At 40.3% G+C, this 19298-nt stretch overlaps 2 protein-coding genes across 3 annotated transcripts in view; one reads left to right on the top strand and one right to left on the bottom strand.

Moving 5' to 3' along the window:
* The window catches only part of GDAP2 (ganglioside induced differentiation associated protein 2), a 59726-nt gene extending 40633 nt beyond the window's left edge, over window positions 1–19093 (bottom strand). Inside the window, exons 1-4 of one of the 2 annotated variants that reach the window (XM_047082499.1) lie at window positions 18993–19093; window positions 10188–10430; window positions 8777–8916; window positions 45–198 (exon numbers count right to left, since the gene is read on the bottom strand). In XM_047082499.1, coding sequence (XP_046938455.1) covers window positions 45–198; window positions 8777–8916; window positions 10188–10363 — 470 coding nt within the window. In that variant the 5' untranslated portion in view covers window positions 10364–10430; window positions 18993–19093. The remainder of the gene's footprint in view (window positions 1–44; window positions 199–8776; window positions 8917–10187; window positions 10431–18992) is intronic. The other variant, XM_047082497.1, reaches the window with a different exon arrangement.
* Window positions 19094–19124: 31 nt separating this feature from the next.
* Window positions 19125–19298, top strand: part of WDR3 (WD repeat domain 3) — a 31533-nt gene continuing 31359 nt past the window's right edge. Inside the window, exon 1 of the mRNA XM_047082496.1 lies at window positions 19125–19201. The gene's annotated coding sequence lies outside the window, so the exon portion shown is untranslated. The remainder of the gene's footprint in view (window positions 19202–19298) is intronic.

The raw sequence follows: 19298 nt of genomic DNA, 5'->3' as shown, positions 1-19298 counted from the left end.
GACAGTGTATGGCATGGTGCATCCAGGAGGTGAATAAGCCGTACTTTGCCAGCTGTAGCACGTTTCTGTAGCAGCTGTACAGGGAGCTCTCAGCAGCGGTGCGATAGCGGCTCTTGTACTTAGGTCCCACTGTGTGAATGATGAACCGGGCAGCTAGATTAAATCCTTTCGTCAATTTTGCTTCACCTGTCCGGCAACCTGGGAACAATGGAGCATGCTTAAGTCATGGAGGTGTTGGGGGGAAAAAAAAGTCAACAAAATAAGGCATAAAACAGAAAAGTAATAAGAACTTCATTGAGAAATTTCAATTAAAAATATGGATTGAACACAAACACTGATCTCTGTTGTCAAAATGACAGTGAAGCAATACGGTAGGTATAAAAACAGAGACAAAGAGAATGGGAGAGAACATCAAGCAGATACGCATCATCAAAATTCTGGAAGGCAGAAGGCCAGGAAATAACTGATTCAGCAAGCAGAGAAACCTAACTGCTCACAGAAAAGAGGTCGCCAATTGGAAGCAAGCTGGTCGTATGGAAAGGCGGTGTTGGATTCAAGACAGACTGCTTGGATTCAAATCTCGGGTCTACCATTTTCCTTCTGTGCTACCTGGGCAGCTGCCTGGCCTCTCCAGGCCTCAATTTCCCATTTAGTGGGAATACTACTGGTACTCACTTCACAGGATGAAATTAGTTAATACATGCAAAGTACACACACGCGTTACCTACCATTCTTGTTGTTACTACGGAACACTAGGAAGGCTCAAGACTTGGAGGCCTATGTCCTTCTAAAGGCTATGATGTGAAGTGGGACTAAAAAGAGGAGGCGGAGTTAAGTTGCATAAGAACAGTCAAATCTGCAACAACCCCTTCCCAGCCAGCACAGCAAGGGGATGATTTCTTTACCATCACAGCAGCAGGAACGTTTACTCTCTGGAGATGCTGCGCTGGAGAGTGTCTGGACTGCAGAACCCCGGGCGCAGCTGAGAAGAGGGGATTTAGCTAAGGTGTTACACTCTACAGTGAGAGCTTTAGCCTTCTGCTCCTAACTGGTGTCCAAAACACAGATGCCCACGCTTACACCCCTTCCAGGAAACTAAGAGGCCCAAACCAAAGGACTCACAGACTGTGACAACTAACGGAAGTTCCCCAACCAAACAACAGGGCTCCTTCTGCTCATCACCTCCGGCTAGACCCGCCAAGCAGTAACTCTTGCCTGTGCACACAGAGCTTCCCTTCACCTTCTCACTTCCTCCATCATAAATACAGCTGACACTCAAGGATCACTAGGAAGTGAGCCAAGCCTCTGACCAAAGGGGGTCAAAACGATGCTCAAACAAGAGAGAAGGCAACCACTGTCAGATAGGTAAGAGAAGATAAGGTACCTCAGAAACAAAACCAGAATGTTATAAGATGTTATAAAAAAAAAAATTCAGAGAAGAGGAAAAAACAAAGCACTTCTATAACTGTTACAGCCAAATGAAAACATGTTATCAGGAATGACAACAGATACATTAAAGCTGAAGTTAAGGAAAGCTTCCGGAAAATAAAAAGCTAGAAAATAAGACATGAAAAATTGGAGGATTAAACAAGGAGGTACAAAATCCAATAGAATTTCTTCAAAGAGAGAACAGAGAATACAGAGGGAAGGAAATTATGAAAGAAAACAAATTTTCCAGAACTGAAAGATAAGAGTTTCTAGCTCACAGAATACCCAAACCACATCAAGGTGGAGAAACTATGAAACTGAGAATACCAGAAAGATGAGATCATAGTTTCCAGAGAAAAAAACATTATCACGCAAAGAATCAAGAACAAGAATAGCATCTGAGTTTTCAAGAGCAATAATAAAAACAGAAAACAATGGACCAATGCCTTCAAAACCTGGAAAAGGATTACTAGCTTAGAATTTCATTTTCAGCCAAACTTCCAATTAAGTATGAAGGTGGAAGGTCTCAGTAATTTTGTCCCCACCCATCCTTCTCAGATATCTCCAGTAGATTTATCCACAAAAATGAAGGAATACATCAAAGAAGAGAAAGGCATGAGAGATCCAGAAAATGGGAGGATTCACTGAATAGAAAAAAGGATTTCCTAGGATAATAACTATACAGCAGGCATAGAGAACAACCTAGAGAGGAAAGAGGACGGTGGATTTCAGGAGGCACCTTGTCAAGAAGAAAATGGACTTGAAAGATAACCAAGAGTTTTTGACTTTACTGAGAGGTTTATAGTCGTATTTAAAAGTTTGAGATTGCATCAGTGATAGAATATTAAATAATCAAATCAATAACTCAGGAAAATAGCTATACAAAAAGAATTCAAATCCGTTTTGTAATAAGCAGCGAGCAATATTTATACAATCACAATGTTAAGGCTGAATGTCGATTTAATAAAAATTTGACAGACCAATTGGGGAAAGGGGTGAAGGGGGAAGAAAATGTGAATTTTTTTTTTTTTGTATAGTTAAAAGCAGGGAGTGGATAAGAGTTTAATCTTTAATTTCCACAATAGGAAGTCAACAGAGAATGAAAAAAATCAATACAGCAGTTGTAGCATATTATTTGGAAATAGAAGTAAAATAAGGAAGTTAAAGGTTTGAAAGTATATGCCCCTGAAGAAAGGGAAGGGAAAGGCAAAGAACTGTTGCTTTCCTTTATATATTTCGATGTAAGATTCTTTGACTTTTAAAACCACATATACAGTGATCAATGAAAAGCCGTAAGCACGAACTGATACTCAAAAAAGAGAAAGGGAAAAAAACATCATTTGGCACCATTTGAGGCAGCTCAAATTGGTTTAATAACCAATTCTTAGTTTGAAAAATGGTAATTAAAAGAATTAAGCATTTATGCTGCCCTCTAATAGAAACTAATTCAGAGTAACCACATGTCAGTTATTGGGGAAAGGCTCTACTTTAGAGGAATGTGAGCCAGTAACCAAGGATATGATGATAGGTTTTAGAAAAATACAACTTCACAATCTTTTGTTAAAATTAATTAATTAATTAATTAATTTTTGAGAGAGTGCAAGTGGGGGAGGGGCAGGCAGAGGGGAAAAGAAAGGGACAGAGGATCTGAAGTGGGCTCTATGTTGACAGGCTGACAGCAGCGAGCCCCATGTGGGGCTTGAACCCACAAAGTGCAAGATCACATCCTGAGCTGAAATCAGACACTCAACCGACTGGGCCACCCAGGCGCCCCTACAGCTTCACAATCTTAATGAAATTACTGACTCAGATAAGGACTATAAATGTTGCTAAAACCATTATGTGAACGTATGACAGGGTCCTGGGTATTCATAGAACTTAAATAACCCCATATTGACTACAGAGGGTGAAACAACTGTACAAATGGAAGAATCAAGCTGTCATCACTCTAAGCCAGAGAGCCATCTTAGTGTCAGTAATGGTCCACTAACAGGTCAATCAGATTTTATACGTCTCCCAATATGATATACTAAGTACACAATACAACATCACCTATGAAATCCTTTAGCCAAATCTGATTCAATTAGATACAACTTCCAGGTTATAGGAAATACAAGGGATAAAGCGACAGACCAAATGGTACCTCAGGGTAAGCCGATAAACCCAGAAGGTGAGCCATCTTGGAAGACATGTTGGCCTACTTTACTCAACAAGTGTCATAAAAAGGGAATGGAGTTGGATGAAAACAAAATCTTTAAAGATACAACAATTAGATGTAATGTGTGACCCTAGATTGGTTATTGCTTTGGATAAACTAGCTGCAAAGGGCATTTCTGGGTCAACTGGAAAGTTAAAACTATGGTTTGGGGCGCCTGGGTGGCGCAGTCGGTTAAGCGTCCGACTTCAGCCAGGTCACGATCTCGCGGTCCGTGAGTTCGAGCCCCGCGTCGGGCTCTGGGCTGATGGCTCAGAGCCTGGAGCCTGTTTCCGGTTCTGTGTCTCCCTCTCTCTCTGCCCCTCCCCCGTTCATGCTCTGTCTCTCTCTGTCCCAAAAATAAATAAACGTTGAAAAAAAAAAAAATTAAAAAAAAAAAAAAAAAAAAAAAAACAAACTATGGTTTGGGTATTAGATGAACAGCCAAAAGGTAGAATTCATCTGCTGAAGAAAGCAGACTGCAGAACAGTATGTGTATAATTATCTTAAGATATGCACTGTATACATATAATTATTTTGGTAACAAAATATGTAAGAATGTATGCATATGCCCACATACACATAAAGATCCAGAAGAATATGTGCTACAGTACGAGTACTGGTGATCTCTGTGTGGTGAAAATGTTAAGTGTTCATTTATTTCATAGCTTGTGTGCATATACTTTCTACAATTTACATTTACTGCTTCTGTAACTAGAAAGCAATTATTTGAAAGGCATAATATACATTAAAAAAAAAAATAAAGCAAGTAAGGAAATATGTATTGGGGCAGTTGGCAGAATCAGTCCTGAAGATCTCTGAAGACAGACTACAGACACAGAAAAGAATTTTAAGTGTTCAGGATACTCTGGTTTTGGGAATCCCACCTTTTCCTTAATAATTGTTAACCAAAATGCAGAACTCTGGAGACTAGACTCATGCTAATAATAAGCACACTGTTCCCAACCTTCCACTTGTTCTGTCTAGCCCAGATTTCTTCTAACCCAAAGCCTAAATCCTGACATCATTATGAACAGTTAAAACACAACCCTGAAAGTATTTTTAATTCCTGCAGAACAAATGCAAATTCTTGAGTAAGTTCAAGTTCACTCCAGCCGAAACTCTGTCCAGCATGCCCTTTACCCCTCCGCTAAGGAGCGCTGCTGGTACGATAACCTGAATATCGGAGCAGTAAAGATTAGTTAGGACTTTTCAGCTTCACTTACTTCTCTCCAAACGCTAACATCCACAGTAAGAAACACAAAAGTTGTTTTAATCCTTATAGCAAAGACTCCTATTCATAAGAGAACAGAGCAATCAAAAAACTCAGTGCGTGTACTCCCATCCTAGCAAATGTGCACATTAAGTACCAAGTGACAGAACATTTAAGTAGCAAAACTACACAGTGGTCCTGATTGCAGGAGAAAGTATTTTCCTTCTCTTTTGCACATGGAGACGCATAAGCTCTACACTGGAGAATGTTGTGTGTGTGCCTGAGAAAAATTTGCACTCTGGTGCTATTAGATGGACTATTCTGGGTATGCCTATTACATTCATTTGACCCCATAGTGTAATTCAGGCCCACTGTTTCCTTACTAATTTTGTCTGGATGATCCATCCAGTGTTGAAAGTGGTGTACTGTGGTCCCTGCTACTGTGTGGCTCTTTCTCCATTTAGATCTTTTTTTTAAAAATTTTTTTTTCTTTTTTTTTTTTTTAGTATTTATTTTTGAGACAGAGAGAGACAGAGCATGAACGGGGGAGGGTCAGAGACAGAGGGAGACACAGAATCCGAAGCAGGCTCCAGGCTCTGAGCTGTCAGCACAGAGCCCGACGCGGGGCTTGAACGCACGGACCGCGAGATCATGACCTGAGCCGAAGTCGGCCGCTTAACCGACTGAGCCACCCAGGCGCCCCAACCATTTAGGTCTTTTAATATTTGCCTTAAATATTTAAGAGCTTCTACGTTGGGTGCATACATATTTACAACTGCTACATCCCTTTGATGAACTGACCCCTTTTTCATCATACAGTGACCTTCTCGGTCTCTTGTGACCAATTCTGACTGGAAGTCTATTTTATCTGGCAGAAGTACAGCCACTCTTGTTCTCTTTTGGTTTCCATTTGCACAGAGTATCTTTTACCATCCCTGCACTTTCAGCCTACACGTATCATTAAAGCTAAAGTGAATCTCTTGTAGACACTATACTGCTGGGTCTTGTTTTTTTTATCCACCAACCACTCTGTGTCCTTTGATTGGAGAACTTAGTCCTTTTATGCTTAAAGAAATTGCGGCTAGGTAAGGAATTACTATTGCCATTTTGTTAATTGTTTCCTGAGGTTTTTTTAAGTTCCTCTTTTTCCTCTCTTGCGGTCTTGCTTTGTGATTTATTTTTCTTACTGGTATGCTTTAATTCCTTTCTCTTTATCTTCTGTGTATCTACTAGAGGTTTCTTTTCTTCATGAGTATCACGAGGCTTACGTAAAACATCTTATAACAGTCTATTTTAAGCTGTTAACACGTTACCCTCCTCTGTGATGCTACTGGTGACATAGTCTGATACTGTTAGTGTTTTCAATAAAAATAAGACATCATCACTGCTAGTTACTTAACATCCCAGGGAGTTTGTAGTCATTCATCTGCTACTTAAAGGGTGCCTCCACTCCTCTGGGTACAGGCACACAGGGACCAAGGAGACATACAGTTCCTGTCCTCATGGAGGTCAAAGTTTAATGTGAACCCCATCATCATATAAACAATTTATGAAATTACTATTGTCATAAGAGCACAAAAGAAAAGCAACACAGGCTGGGAGCACATATCATGGGGAGATTGGCAAATTCTGAAGTAAATACGAGGAAGAGACTAAGCAAAGACTTAAGAAGAATTAAGAACTGCAAGAGCAAAGTACATGCAAAATTGAACAAGAGCCAAACGATCAGTTTGGTTCAAGTACAGTAAGGGAGGGAGAAAGGGACATGGAAGGAGCCCGGAGGCAAGTGCCTGAGATCTTGTAAGTCCTTGGACACCAGCTCAAGGAGTTTGTGTTTTAAATGTCACGGGAGGCCACTACACAGTTCAAAGCAGGGAAGCAGTAGGAAGGGATTTACAATTTAAAAAGCAAATGCTTACTGTATGTGGCAAATAGATTTAGGTAAAGAAGAATGAATGTAGGGAGACCAGTTGAAAGGGAAGCTCCAGTCAGGGAATGATGGTAAGACAGGCTAGGTTGGAGGCAGTGGTGATACAAGACTCAAGATATATTTATGGCTTGATGACAGCCTTTATGTGGGGGATAATGAGGAGAAAGCGTTAACCCTAAAGTTTTCTGCGTGAAAAATGGGAGAGAATGACGATGCCATTTTACTGATAGCAAACACTTTCTTATATAATAAGGGTTGTCAAACTGGGCTTCCCCATCCTGAATTTGGAGAATTCAGGTTTTAAACTTACTGCAAGACTTTTATATTCACCCCTGTCAATGTTTTCATTTTTTGGCTCCCGGTTCCAGTCGGCTCAGAATATTTAAAACTCTTTGGTCATCCAACATCTCCTATTAACTCCTCTCAACTTTCTATCATCTACAAATTTGGGGAGTCATGCTTTGCAATCATTTATGAAGCTGTTACTGAAAATGTAAAAAGGGGAGAGGATTAAGTATCCAGCCTGCAGTGCATCATTAATAATCTTTCCTCAGGTTTGCAGAGACGCATCAAACAATTGGGGCCTGTAACTAACAGCAGCAGTAACACTAAACACTAGAATGTACTTTGAACTTAATGTCTATTATTTCATTTACTTTTCATGATACTGTTTCTATCCCCAAATACTCGCTGAGCTCTTGTGATGTGTCAGGAACTGAGGTAGAGACTATCATCACCATGCCACTTTAGAGAGTAGGAAACTCAGGCTCAGCGGTGAAGTGACCAGTTTTACATCACACTAGTGAAGGGCAGAGTTACAACATGAACTCCTGCTTAGAGACTCTCAGACACATGCTGTCAAATACTGAGGTTTCATTTGTATGCTTACATTAAATTTGATTACTTTCTTTCTCTTACCCTTCCGTCTAGCTCTAAGGTGTGAGAACACACACACATACACACACACAGGCCGTAAGGAATTTTTCCAGACCAGCTTCTCTATTACCTTTATCAAAGAACTTGTCAGTATTATCTCTACTGCCTTTTCTAATTTCTACATGTTCTTCCCGGTATCATGTTTTCAGTTTAATTGAGGGCTTTTTTCCTCCTTCAGCTATCATATAGTTCAGTTTCTTGATCAGATGATGTAATTCTTCTCTCTCTATCCTCTCTTTCATGGAATCAGCATTATTAAGCATTCCTCTTCAAATTCTAATATTCTTATTAGGTTAGAAACCAGTTTTCACTGATAAATGGTAGAGATCAAAAAAACTCAAGATTTTATAAATGTGATATCTGTTATTTACATTTTAAGAACCATTGCTGTATTTCCTAAATACCTTTTATAAAATGGGCTGACTGAATTTCACAATATTCTATTTGGGCTCAAATAATAGTAACTTGGCTTGCCAGGTTGGTAATTGAAGAAAATGAATGCAAATAAGGTAAACAAGATTCTGAACTAATGGAACTCTTCCCTGTCTCCATTTCTAATGAAATATTCTCAGAAGAAGGTTCTGGTTAAAAAAAAAAAAAAAAAAAGCAAGTGCAAAAGTAATCGAGAATATATTTGTCCTTACAATGCATTTTGGTTTTATCACTAAGTCAACTTCATTTCCAAAGTGCAACATTTACTCTCCTTGAGGTATATGAAAAATTCTCTATCAATATCAAATAATGATAGAATTTTTCAGTTTAGAGAAAGGATAGTTGTTTCACAAGGCTTATTTGTGCAAGAAAATATACAGCCAAGAAAATGCTACCAAAGACTTAACTGGCTATCGTAACTAGCATTTTTAAATTCAAGAACATGACAGAGGAGTTTTACTGAGAGTAAAGTCTCAGTGTTCAGTTTCTAACACAATGTGGGGCTTTCAAAAGCTGTTTTTATGTAGTTTAAACAAAAACAAAACAGCTGCATCTACTTAGTATTCTCATTAAATGCAAAACATGCTTCTTTAAATATCAAAAATGTGTCCTAACAATAACATACCTAGGAAAACTCACTCACCCTTAAGTTTCTGTAGGTCCTCCTTCAAATCGGGTCCTGCGAGCATGAAGATACTCTCTGACACAGGGTTCTTATCTGTAAGACTTTCATTGCTGGTATTCACAATGGCTGTACAGTTCAGTAATGCCACGTCTCCTTTCCTGAGGAAATGATGAACAAAGAACAAACGTGGGGAAGAGGAGGGAGATAAAAAAGCTAACTGCTAATTATTTCAAAACGTTCTATCCTCACTCCCCTTACAACATTGGTTTTGCTAGCTCACAAGCTTAAGCAACAGTAGAAAAGGAGTTCCGGACTCAGGAAGACTAATCTGGCATCTTAGATCTTCAATGCAAATGCTGCAAAGCCGCTACCCACAGAATTGTGTTCTTTCTTTCCTTCTTCCGTATTGCTTTCATTGCAACAGAGTGCTTATAGAGCTGAAAGTGGTTGGTTTCGAGAGTTTACCACAGCAGCATTATTCCTAATAGCCAAAAAGTAGAAAGAACCCAAATGTCTAACAACTAATGAACTAACACTGACAAATGGCATAGGTATGTATATCCATACAGTGGAATATTATCTGGCCATAGAAAGGAATGAAGTACTGATTCACACCACCACATGGATGAATCTTTAAAACATACCAAGTCACAACTGACTCCATTTACATGAGATGTCCCCAGTATACAAATCTATACACAGAGAAAGTAGATTAGTGGTTGGCTGCAGCTGAGAGATGGGGAGACAGGGAAGGACTGCTAACGGGTAGAGGACTTTGGGGTGATGAAAATGTTCTAAAATTGACTGTGGTGATGGTTACACAACTTTGTGAATACACTAAACACCACTGACTTCTACAATTTAAACTGATAAACTGTATGAGATGTGAATTATCTCTCAATAAAGCTTTTTTTTAAAGAAGAAAGGCACTACTACTAACAGATGCAACATAGGTGAACTTTCGAATGATCACGCTGAACGAAGGTGGCTGGATGAAAAAAAAGAGTACGTGATTCCATTTACATAAAACTTTGGAAAATGCAAATTGATCTATAGTGACAGAAGGATTAATGGGATGTGGAGTCGGGGGGGCATGAAGGAGGGATTATGCAAGGACACAAAACACACTTTTGGGAGTGATAAATATATTAAGTTGGCTGTGGTGATCGGAATGGGAGAGCAGGCTCACGGATATACACATGTCAAAGTGTACCAAACTGTACACTTTAAAAATACGCAGCTTATCGTATGTCAATAAAACTGTGTAAGTATGTGCAAAATGATACGTTAACAGAGCTAGGGCTCACAAAAAAGTTTAGAAGAAGTTATGAGAATAAAGGAGTTTAGAAGAAACAATGAGAAAAAAATAATTTAGAAAATAATTATGAGAGTATTATCATATTTTGATATGATTTAGTCAAAGAATTACCAAAGAATCACTTTCCCGCTGATATCCTTGTTGTAAAGAAAAGGTGATCTAACAGTATTTTCTTGCAATGTTTCAGCTGCAGTATCAGAAGTATTTAATTCATCTTCACATGAGTCGCCCCAGCTGGGTAGCGTATCCACATCCACAAACTGGGAAGGGGCACCCAAGGGATCCATGGAATGGGAACTTCAGCTGGTCTTTCCCCAAATTTCTCAGCAATTCAATATTCACTGGAGACTTCAGCTTAAAAGAAAAGAAAGAACCATTTTAATACAAGTACAGATACTACTTTACTTCCATTAGATCAAAAAACAAATCTCTACTGTGAAATGCTCTAATAGTACATTGTGTGATTAGTCACTTAAACACTCCATAAAAATCAATATACAACAAAGAATTGCTATAGTTTCTCTAAAGAAGAAAGGGGGATTATCGAAGCACAAATTCTTTTCAAAGAATTATAGTCATTAAAATAATCACATGATCCACCAGTTCTACTTTCTAGAAACACAGGACAATTCATTCAGCATTCACTGAGTGTCTGCTATGGGGGGCGGGGGTGGTGCTAGGTGCTGCAAGAGAAACAAAGATAAATAATATGCACAATTTGAAGAGTTCAGTGGAATGATAATATGGAGATAAGATCTTACTCAATGATAACTGAGTAAGACAAAAGGAAAAGCGGGAGGTTCCTGCAATCAAGTATAAGTTTGAACTTAGTAGAGAAGCAGACGGAGAAGAAGGCGTGGATTTGAGAGGCAATACATACAAAGGAAGAATTAACGGGACTGGACAATTTACAAGATATGGCAGGAGACAATGATGTGGTAGGAAGATGGTTGTACAGAAACGTAGAAATTAGAAGAGGGTGATAGGAAGACACACGGTATCAAGTACTACAGACAGGCCATGGGAAATTCAGCATGAGTAGAGGATATTTAATTTGCCAAGAAGCCAGACAGCTGTTGCAGTAAAACGCAGATTCATTCATCCAATAAATCTCTATGAGCATCTGTCATGGGTCAGGTATTGTTCGAGGCACGGGGGATGCACTGGTGAATAAGACAGCAAGTCCATGCACTTACTGAGCTTATGCTTCCTGGAGAGGAGATGATAAACAGTAACCAAACAGGCAAGCAGGTATCTAAAGAATGACTGAGGGCAATAAGTATTACAAGAGAAAAGGGAATAACTGAGTAGAGAGCTAAATAAAGTGAGAGAGCCGGCAACGTGAAGCCCTGCAGTGTTTCAGGCAGAGGAAATAGCAAGAGTAAAGGCCCAGAGGGCAGGAAGGAGCTTGGTGTATCCCAGGAAGGGTGAGGAGGCCAATGTGGATACAGTAGAATAAGTTAGGTAATGAGTGGTAGGTGACTGAGGTTGGTGAGAGATGGAAAGTCTGGAGGATGCAGTTCGTAAGCCCTAATGGGAAGGTTCGGTCTTATTGTAAACAGGAGGGGAAGCTGTTAGAGGATCTTGACAGAGGTAATGACTTAATATAAACAACACCTTATAAGATTACTCTAGCTACCGTGAAATGGAGTGAGGGCAAGAGTAAAACCAGAGACCAGTAGAAAACTGCTGCAGGGATCTAGGTGACATGGTGAAGAAGGTGGTGAGAAACGGTTGGATTTGGAATGTATTTTGAAGGTAGAGGCGACGAGACTTGCTAAATGGCTGTGAAGGATAAGGGAAAAGAAAAGAATCAAAGGTAATTCCTAGATTTCTTGCTCGAGCAACTGAGTAGATGCTAATGCTATTTACAGAGAAGAGGAAGGCTGGAGTAGGTTGTGCAGTGGAGTGAGGAAGGCTGGAGTAGGTTGTGCAGTGGAGTGATAATCACGGTCGTTTTTCCTCATATGTTTTTGCACGTGTTAAGTTTGAGATGCTCCTCATATGGCCAAGTATTGAAGTCAGACATGCAATTGGCTGTAAGAGGCTAGAGCTCAGAGAAGAGGTCGGGCTACAGATATAAATCTGGAAGACTCAGCGTGTGGGTGGCATTTAAGGCTATGGGAACCAGACATTATTACCAAAAGAGACCATACAAATGGAGAAAAGAGACCCAAGGACTGAGTCCTCAGGCAAAACTTACAGGTTGGAAAGAGGACAAGTCAAAAAAAAAAAAAAATGATAAAGAGGAATAAAAGGATAGGGAGGAACACCAGGAAATAGCCTAAAAGCCAGGTGAAGAAAGCATTTTAAGAAGTGTTTGAGAAGATCAGCTAAGGGAAGTGCTACTGAAATGCCGAGTCACAGGGCCAAGAACTGATTAGTTAGTGTGTTTGGTAAGTTACAGATCACTGTCACCACTGAGCAGGCAGATGATCAGCTGGGCTGTGAATTTCTTGTTAGAGTTTTCTGTGTGACCTTAAGGTTTGTTGTTAGAGAAGGAGAACAAACATGCCTTTCTTCATCTAATTCCTTGGTGTTTCTTACTGAGAAGTGTGAGATACTAAATGGAACGAACCATGGATTAGGCACAATATGTTAGCTCCTGCGCCAGCACTGTGGCGTGGGAAGTGTGATCGTTTATATAACAATTTCAGAAAGGCCTTATAGATGATACCATGATAAAACTATGTAAGAGGATTATTCTTATTCGATATAAAATATGCCTTTGAAATTATTTTGAAATAAATTAATTTTATCAGAAGTCAGTGTTTAATCCATCCAATTGGCCTTTGAAACTGGAGGCAATCATGAGATCTGTTGATCTGTTAACAAGTATGCAAACCTGAGCTGGACAAGCTGAAGAGAGGACAAATAGAGACATTTATCTTCCACAGTTGAACTGCCTGGAGCTCAATGGAATGACATTTTGCAGAAATTCATACTTAAAAAAAATTATTCACAGATTTCTGAAGACAATGACTCATGCTGAAACTTAGCTATAACATAAAAAAGTCCATTAAACACAGAGTTAGTGTTCATTTTGCAAACTCGAGTGCCAACTTTCAGAACAAAATTACTTCTTTATTTTTTTATTTAAAAAAAAATTTTTTTTTAACATTTATTTATTTTTGAGACAGAGAGAGACAGAGCATGAGCAGGGGAGGGTCAGAGAGAGATAGGGAGACACAGAATCCGAAACAGGCTCCAGACTCTGAGCTGTCAGCCCAGAGCCCGATGCGGGGCTCGAACTCACGGACCGCGAGATCATGACCTGAGCCGAAGTCGGACGCCCAACCGACTGAGCCAGCCAGGCACCCTCAAAATTACTTCTTTAAAATAACTTTTCTAACTCTAATATCCACTTATAGAACATTTGGAGGGGGGAAGTAACGGGAAAAACTCCCCAATTTTTATGTAGTTCCTATCTTTTTCTATGATAGGTGAAATCATAATGTATGTACAATTTTGAATCTGGCTTCTTCAGTGTTTTAAGATAGATCCTTCCACGTGCAATTACACTGTGAGGGAGAGGCAGGGTGGTACAAAGTAAAAGCTTAGGCTCTGTTATCAGCAGGCCTGAGTTTAGGTCTAGGACATAACAGTTGGGTCATCCTTAACTGCAAGCCAGGTTTCCTTATTTCGAAAATAAGAGTAATCTACTTACAGGGTTATTTTGAGGATTACACAATATAATCTGGCACAAAGCAAGGTACGATGAAAAGTTACCTGTTACAACTTTCTCAGAGCCAAGGTGAAAGTCACCTGCACCACTGATGAGATAAAGTTATGGCTCCACGTGTGGCAAAGACCAAAACACTTGCTGTCAAAGACAGTACCAAATAAACCAAACCAACTGCTGAATTAAGATACACTTATTTATCTCAATGTCTGCCCTTGTAATGATTTGTTAACCCCTAAAACCCAGATCAACCCAACATCTTTTTCTCTCATTCTAGTCTTATGGTATTAGAAAAATAATCAGTATCCTGTCTGCTGCCAAGACAAATGCATGTTTTCCGAGGCCCTCCATCAACACTATTAGGAAATACTAGGAAACTGTGTTAGTAATTCTTGGGTGACTCTATACTACACCATCCAGCATTTGTGGTGGGCATCCTCCAAGATGTCCTTCAATGATGCCAATTCCTGATATCAATGCCCCAGTACAGCTGCCTCTGACAATGTTAACAGGGGTGGCCCATATACCGACCAATAGATTCTGCAGAAATGATAGTATATGACTTTGAAGGATGAGTCATAAAAGATATTGTGCTCTCTTGGAGTGCTTGCTCTGAGTAAGTTAGCCCCTACGATGTGGGACACTCAAGAAGCCCATGAGAAGGTCCCCATGGGAAGTACCTGAGAGTTCCTGCCAACAACCAGCACTGATGCCCAGGCAGGTGAAGGAATCCCCTTCACCTGGATCCTCCAGCCTCAGTTGGGCTTCAAATGACTTCAGCCCCAGATGACATCCTGACTGCAACCTCACGAGAAATGCTCATGAACCAGAACCACACAACTAAGCTGCTACTGAATTCTGAATTCCTGGCCCATAGAAGTTATAAGACAATAAATACTTATTTGCCTACTATGTCCCAGGCATTCAATTACTTAAGTATTGTTAGATGCTGAGATTCTACTGGCAGAGGGAGACTCACAAAAATCACACAAATATATAATCACAGAAACAAATATACTGCATAGCTGAAATTTGTGAGAATTGTTCTATAAAGAAGAACAAGGTGGAAAGCTAACTTAGATCGGAGAGAATGTCTCTTCCAGGACGCGACAGTTCAGACCAAAAGTAGACAGGTTTTACAGAGGTGAGGATAAATCTGGAAGCTGCACTTTTAAGCCTGCCCAACTGCCTTCAAATAATGCATTTTACTCCACTTTACCAGCTCTCCTCTAAGTGAAAAGGTAATAACTCTTCCTTCACAATATCTGATCTCTCCTTCCCCTCTGTCCTCCTATTCTTAAAAAAAAAAAAAAAAGGGGGCGTCTGGGTGGCGCAGTCGGTTAAGCATCCGACTTCAGCCAGGTCACGATCTCGCGGTCTGTGGGTTCGAGCCCTGTGTAGGGCTCTGGGCTGATGGCTCAGAGCCTGGAGCCTGTTTCCGATTCTGTGTCTCTCTCTCTCTCTCTCTCTCTCTCGGCCCCTACCCCGTTCATGCTCTGTCTCTCTCTGTCCCAAAAATAAATAAAAAACGTTGAAAAAAATTAAAAAAAAAAAAAGTCCTACCCTATTTCTTCTTCAGATGCCAGCTAAATGCCTCATTCTATGACCTAACTTCATAAACATAATCTGTTTTGGAGATCGATTTCCTTTTCTTCCATTTATTCAACCTACTGCAGTTTTGTTGGCACCTCTTGTAACAATGCTAAAATTGCTCTTTCAAGGTCTAACAATGACTGCCCAAATGTTAAATCCAGGAGCTAATCAAATTTTAGTTGCATTAACTATTGGTCATTCTTTCCCTGAAACTCTACTATCCTCTTTGACAGTACACTAGTGGGTGGTTGGCTTGTATCTCCGATCACATCTTATCCATATAATTTGTTGGACCTTCTTCCCAGATCTTAAAAGTCATTGTGCCCCTTAAGATATTGGGTGCTAAATGAGTAATAAACATGCTTCAGAGCTCTCAAAGTTGAATGGCATTCTATAGAAAGTGTCATAGCATTTAACAAAGAATAAATTCTTTTTCACCTCCATCTCTAAACAGAAATTGGTATTTCTCATCAAAAAGAGATTTAAATCTCCCCTTTTCTCCAACACACACACCTTGGCAATAAAGCAAATGGAGCAGCAAAGCCAAGCTAGGCAGGAAAATTTGATCCTTGATACTTAAGGAATATGGGTTCTTAACATTTTTCGTGTCACAGACCCTTTTGGGAATCACATAAAAAGATCAAGACCTTTTCACCACCCAAAATGTGAGTACATGAGCTGATATAAGGAAAGATTTGCAAATAAATTTGAGAAGGTTCCCAGACTCTGATTAAGAATCCCAATGACAAAACACAGAGTGCTCAGGTGAGGGAGGAGGGAAAGGCAACACAGCGCTATGTAGTTAAAGCCAAATTTTGGTTAACATTAAGGAGCAAGACCTTCCAGTGAATATCAGTTAATCAGTTCTGTACTTTACGCAGGTTCATAAGTAAACACTAAACCTTAGTCTAAAAGGCTCCTGAGGCAAGACTTCTATGTCCCAGGATCAAAAAGTCTACAGGAGACAAACAGAAGATTCTAGAATAGATCATATCTATTTCCTTAGCTATACTATCTTAAGGTTACCTTCAATAGCTTCATGAATGATGACCTAAAGATAAATCCTTTACGATTCAAATGCATAGTGAGAATAAACAATTCTCATTACCCTATGGCTTGTCTATTTCCCCAAATATTGTCAATGTTTAGGTTAAGTCCTCATTTGTTTTTAAAAAAATCTGCAATCCTTCAGTTTAAGAAGTGCTCTAAATAAAGCTTTATATGAATAATTGTATTGGCTAGAGGGATTAGATTTTTATTGTTCAAGACTAGGCAGGGTCAGGCAGAATAGCCTAGATCACGGTCTCAAGATAACCTGGTTTTTGTCTGGATAAAAAGAAAATGGTATCATTTAAAAGAGAAAAACAAGAACTTTAAATCTGTTTGCTTGGTTTTTTTTTTTTTTTAATGTTTACATTGTTTGGACAGGCCTGGGTAAAAGTACATAGAGAGCTGGTCCATGCTTTTGACCTCCATTAATCACCAGCTCTCTTTTCACTGTGCAAACACAGCAAAACAAATTACAGATTTACCCTTCCTTATGCCTTGTACTTCGATATTTAAAACTTCAGGGCACATTAGATATTCAACTAGAGTACCTCCATCCCAACACCAAATCTATCATATTTACGAATTATTCTATGCAAATAGAAATAACTTTATTTTTAAGTTACTTAGGTGGAACAACAAACCAAGGCAATAAAGATATGTCAACAATAAATACAGTTTAACAAATATTTCTAAGTGGTATCAATGGCCCAGGTCAAATTTAACATTATTCAAAACCACCAAAAGCACATGCTCCAATGGTGAGTTCATAGTACCACCTTCATATTAAAAGAACTTCATTTAACTAGGGGCGCCTGGAAGACTCAGTCGGTTAAGCGTCAGACTTGGCTCAGGTCATGATATAATGGTTTGTGAGTTTGAGCCCCACATTCGTGTCTGTACTGACAGCTGGGAGCCTGGAGGCTGCTTCAGTTTCTGCGTCTCCCTCCCTCTCTCTGGTCTTGCCCACTTACACTCTGGGTCTCTCTCTCTCAAAAATAAATGAACATTAAAAAATTTTTAAAAATACTTTACTAAGTTTTAATTATTAGTATTAATACAATTAATACAAATTGGACAATGTGAAACTTAAATGAGAAATTAGGGTTATTCTCTTTAAATACTGTATGAAATGCATTATCTTGGCACTCAATCACAGCTGCTCTTACCCCAACTTTTATTAAAATTATTTTTTCCATTTGTGATTGTCCCTCCGCATATTTCATAATATTAAGAGAAATTTTAAGTAAAATCATGACTCATTCAAATATAAAAATAAGTAGGTATCCAACATTTTATTTAACTCAAAAGCAAACCAGGCAGGTGGTAGATTGAAGGGAATTCCAAAATTGAACATATTGATCAGGAATATTGAACGTACAGGAAGGCAACTTCCACTGAATCTTTAAGAGGACAAAATCTACATGTCTATAGACAAAAATTATACAGTATTGACATTAGTTATCTAGAGTTCACAGAGTTGTAAAATAACTTTCTTGGAATAGCTTTCTAGATAGAATCCAGATTATGCAGTTTTCTACTGAAGCACACATTTTTTCTAATTATATAATGCATATCACCTATAGGAGATTTTAACTATACACACCCACCTAAATGCTCCCTTCCCCATAACATTTACTGAAATAATAGTTTGTTGCCACAATTTCCTCCTTTCTCATTCATCCAAGCCACGGTAATCTTGTTTCAAAACACCTACAGTGCTACATCTATCTATAGTCTCAATCGCTACTATTGCAATTTTCTTGAATATGGAAGAGCAGCTGCACATGTGTTAAGAACTCCAGAAACGTCTGAAGATAATCAGATAATTTAGATAAATGTCTCATTTCTAGGTTGACTGCAGACATCTTGTTAAATAAGCAAAGGCAAAGGCTTATTTCCATCGTAGAGCTTTTTGTTAGCTTTAATTTTCCACAACTACACACATCAGAACTCATTTCTGAACATTTCTGTGCAGCCCAAGAATAGAAGCGGACAGAGCTGCAAGACAGAAAGCCTAATTTCCACTTGGTGACAGAGTACCTAAACCTCGATTACCACGCAAGGAGGAGTCAGCACTGGTCACTTCCCCCTCAAGCGGCCAGGGAGCGGAAACACAAAGCCAGACCAATGTCACTCCAGGGACTGCGGGGATCCAGACAACTCAGCATCCTGGGCTCGGCGCCTATCCAGCCCTGACTCGACCTGCTCTCGGTTTGTGGAACGCCCCGTCCACACGCGCGGCAACATACACTTGACCGTGGGGCTGTAACCTGCAGGGGTCCCAGCCGCCCTATCTCACCTGCATCCAGGGCGCGTGCCTCCCCAGTGACTGCAGCACCACTGACCCTGGTACCCAGGTCTGCCTACCCTGTCTTCTTGCCGATAAGTCGTCCCCGACAGTGCTGCGGGCCAGAAGAGCCCGACCAACCGCTGGGGAAGAAGTGGCAGGCTCATTCTCCCAGAGGGAGGACAGCACTAACCCTCTCCGTCCGCACCCCCAGCCGGGGCCGAGTCCGAGCGCCTCCAGCCGCGCCCCCCGCCCGCTCCGCCCCGCTTTCCCCCCCGGCCCGGGTCTAGGTCCCGCCTCTCACCGCACTCCGGCGGTCCCATCCGGGCGGCAGCGGGGCGGGTTAAGCTCCTCGCAGAAAGCGGCCGAGCGGCATCCCCAGACACCCCCGGCTAGGAGCTCGGCGATCAGGTGAGGCAAAGTCCCAGGAGGCTGGAGTGACCAGCTGGAAGAGCTTTGAGTGGCGAACACGGCTTCCGCTACCGGCCGGCCCTCACCAACCACAGCCCACACGTACGTCATTTCCTCCTCGAAGGCAAAAGGAATGCCGGGCGGAAGTGGGTCGCGGAGCGGACCCGGAAGGGGCGGGTACTGTGGGCGGGTCCAAGCG

The sequence above is a fragment of the Lynx rufus genome, unplaced genomic scaffold (assembly GCF_022079265.1).
Source record: "Lynx rufus isolate CCGP_SWC_20201006 ecotype Redwood Valley unplaced genomic scaffold, mLynRuf1.p SCAF_2, whole genome shotgun sequence".
In the NCBI taxonomy this organism is placed as follows: domain Eukaryota; kingdom Metazoa; phylum Chordata; class Mammalia; order Carnivora; family Felidae; genus Lynx; species Lynx rufus.
Note: the sequence above shows the minus strand (reverse complement) of the source record. Positions and strands in the feature narration are given on the sequence as shown.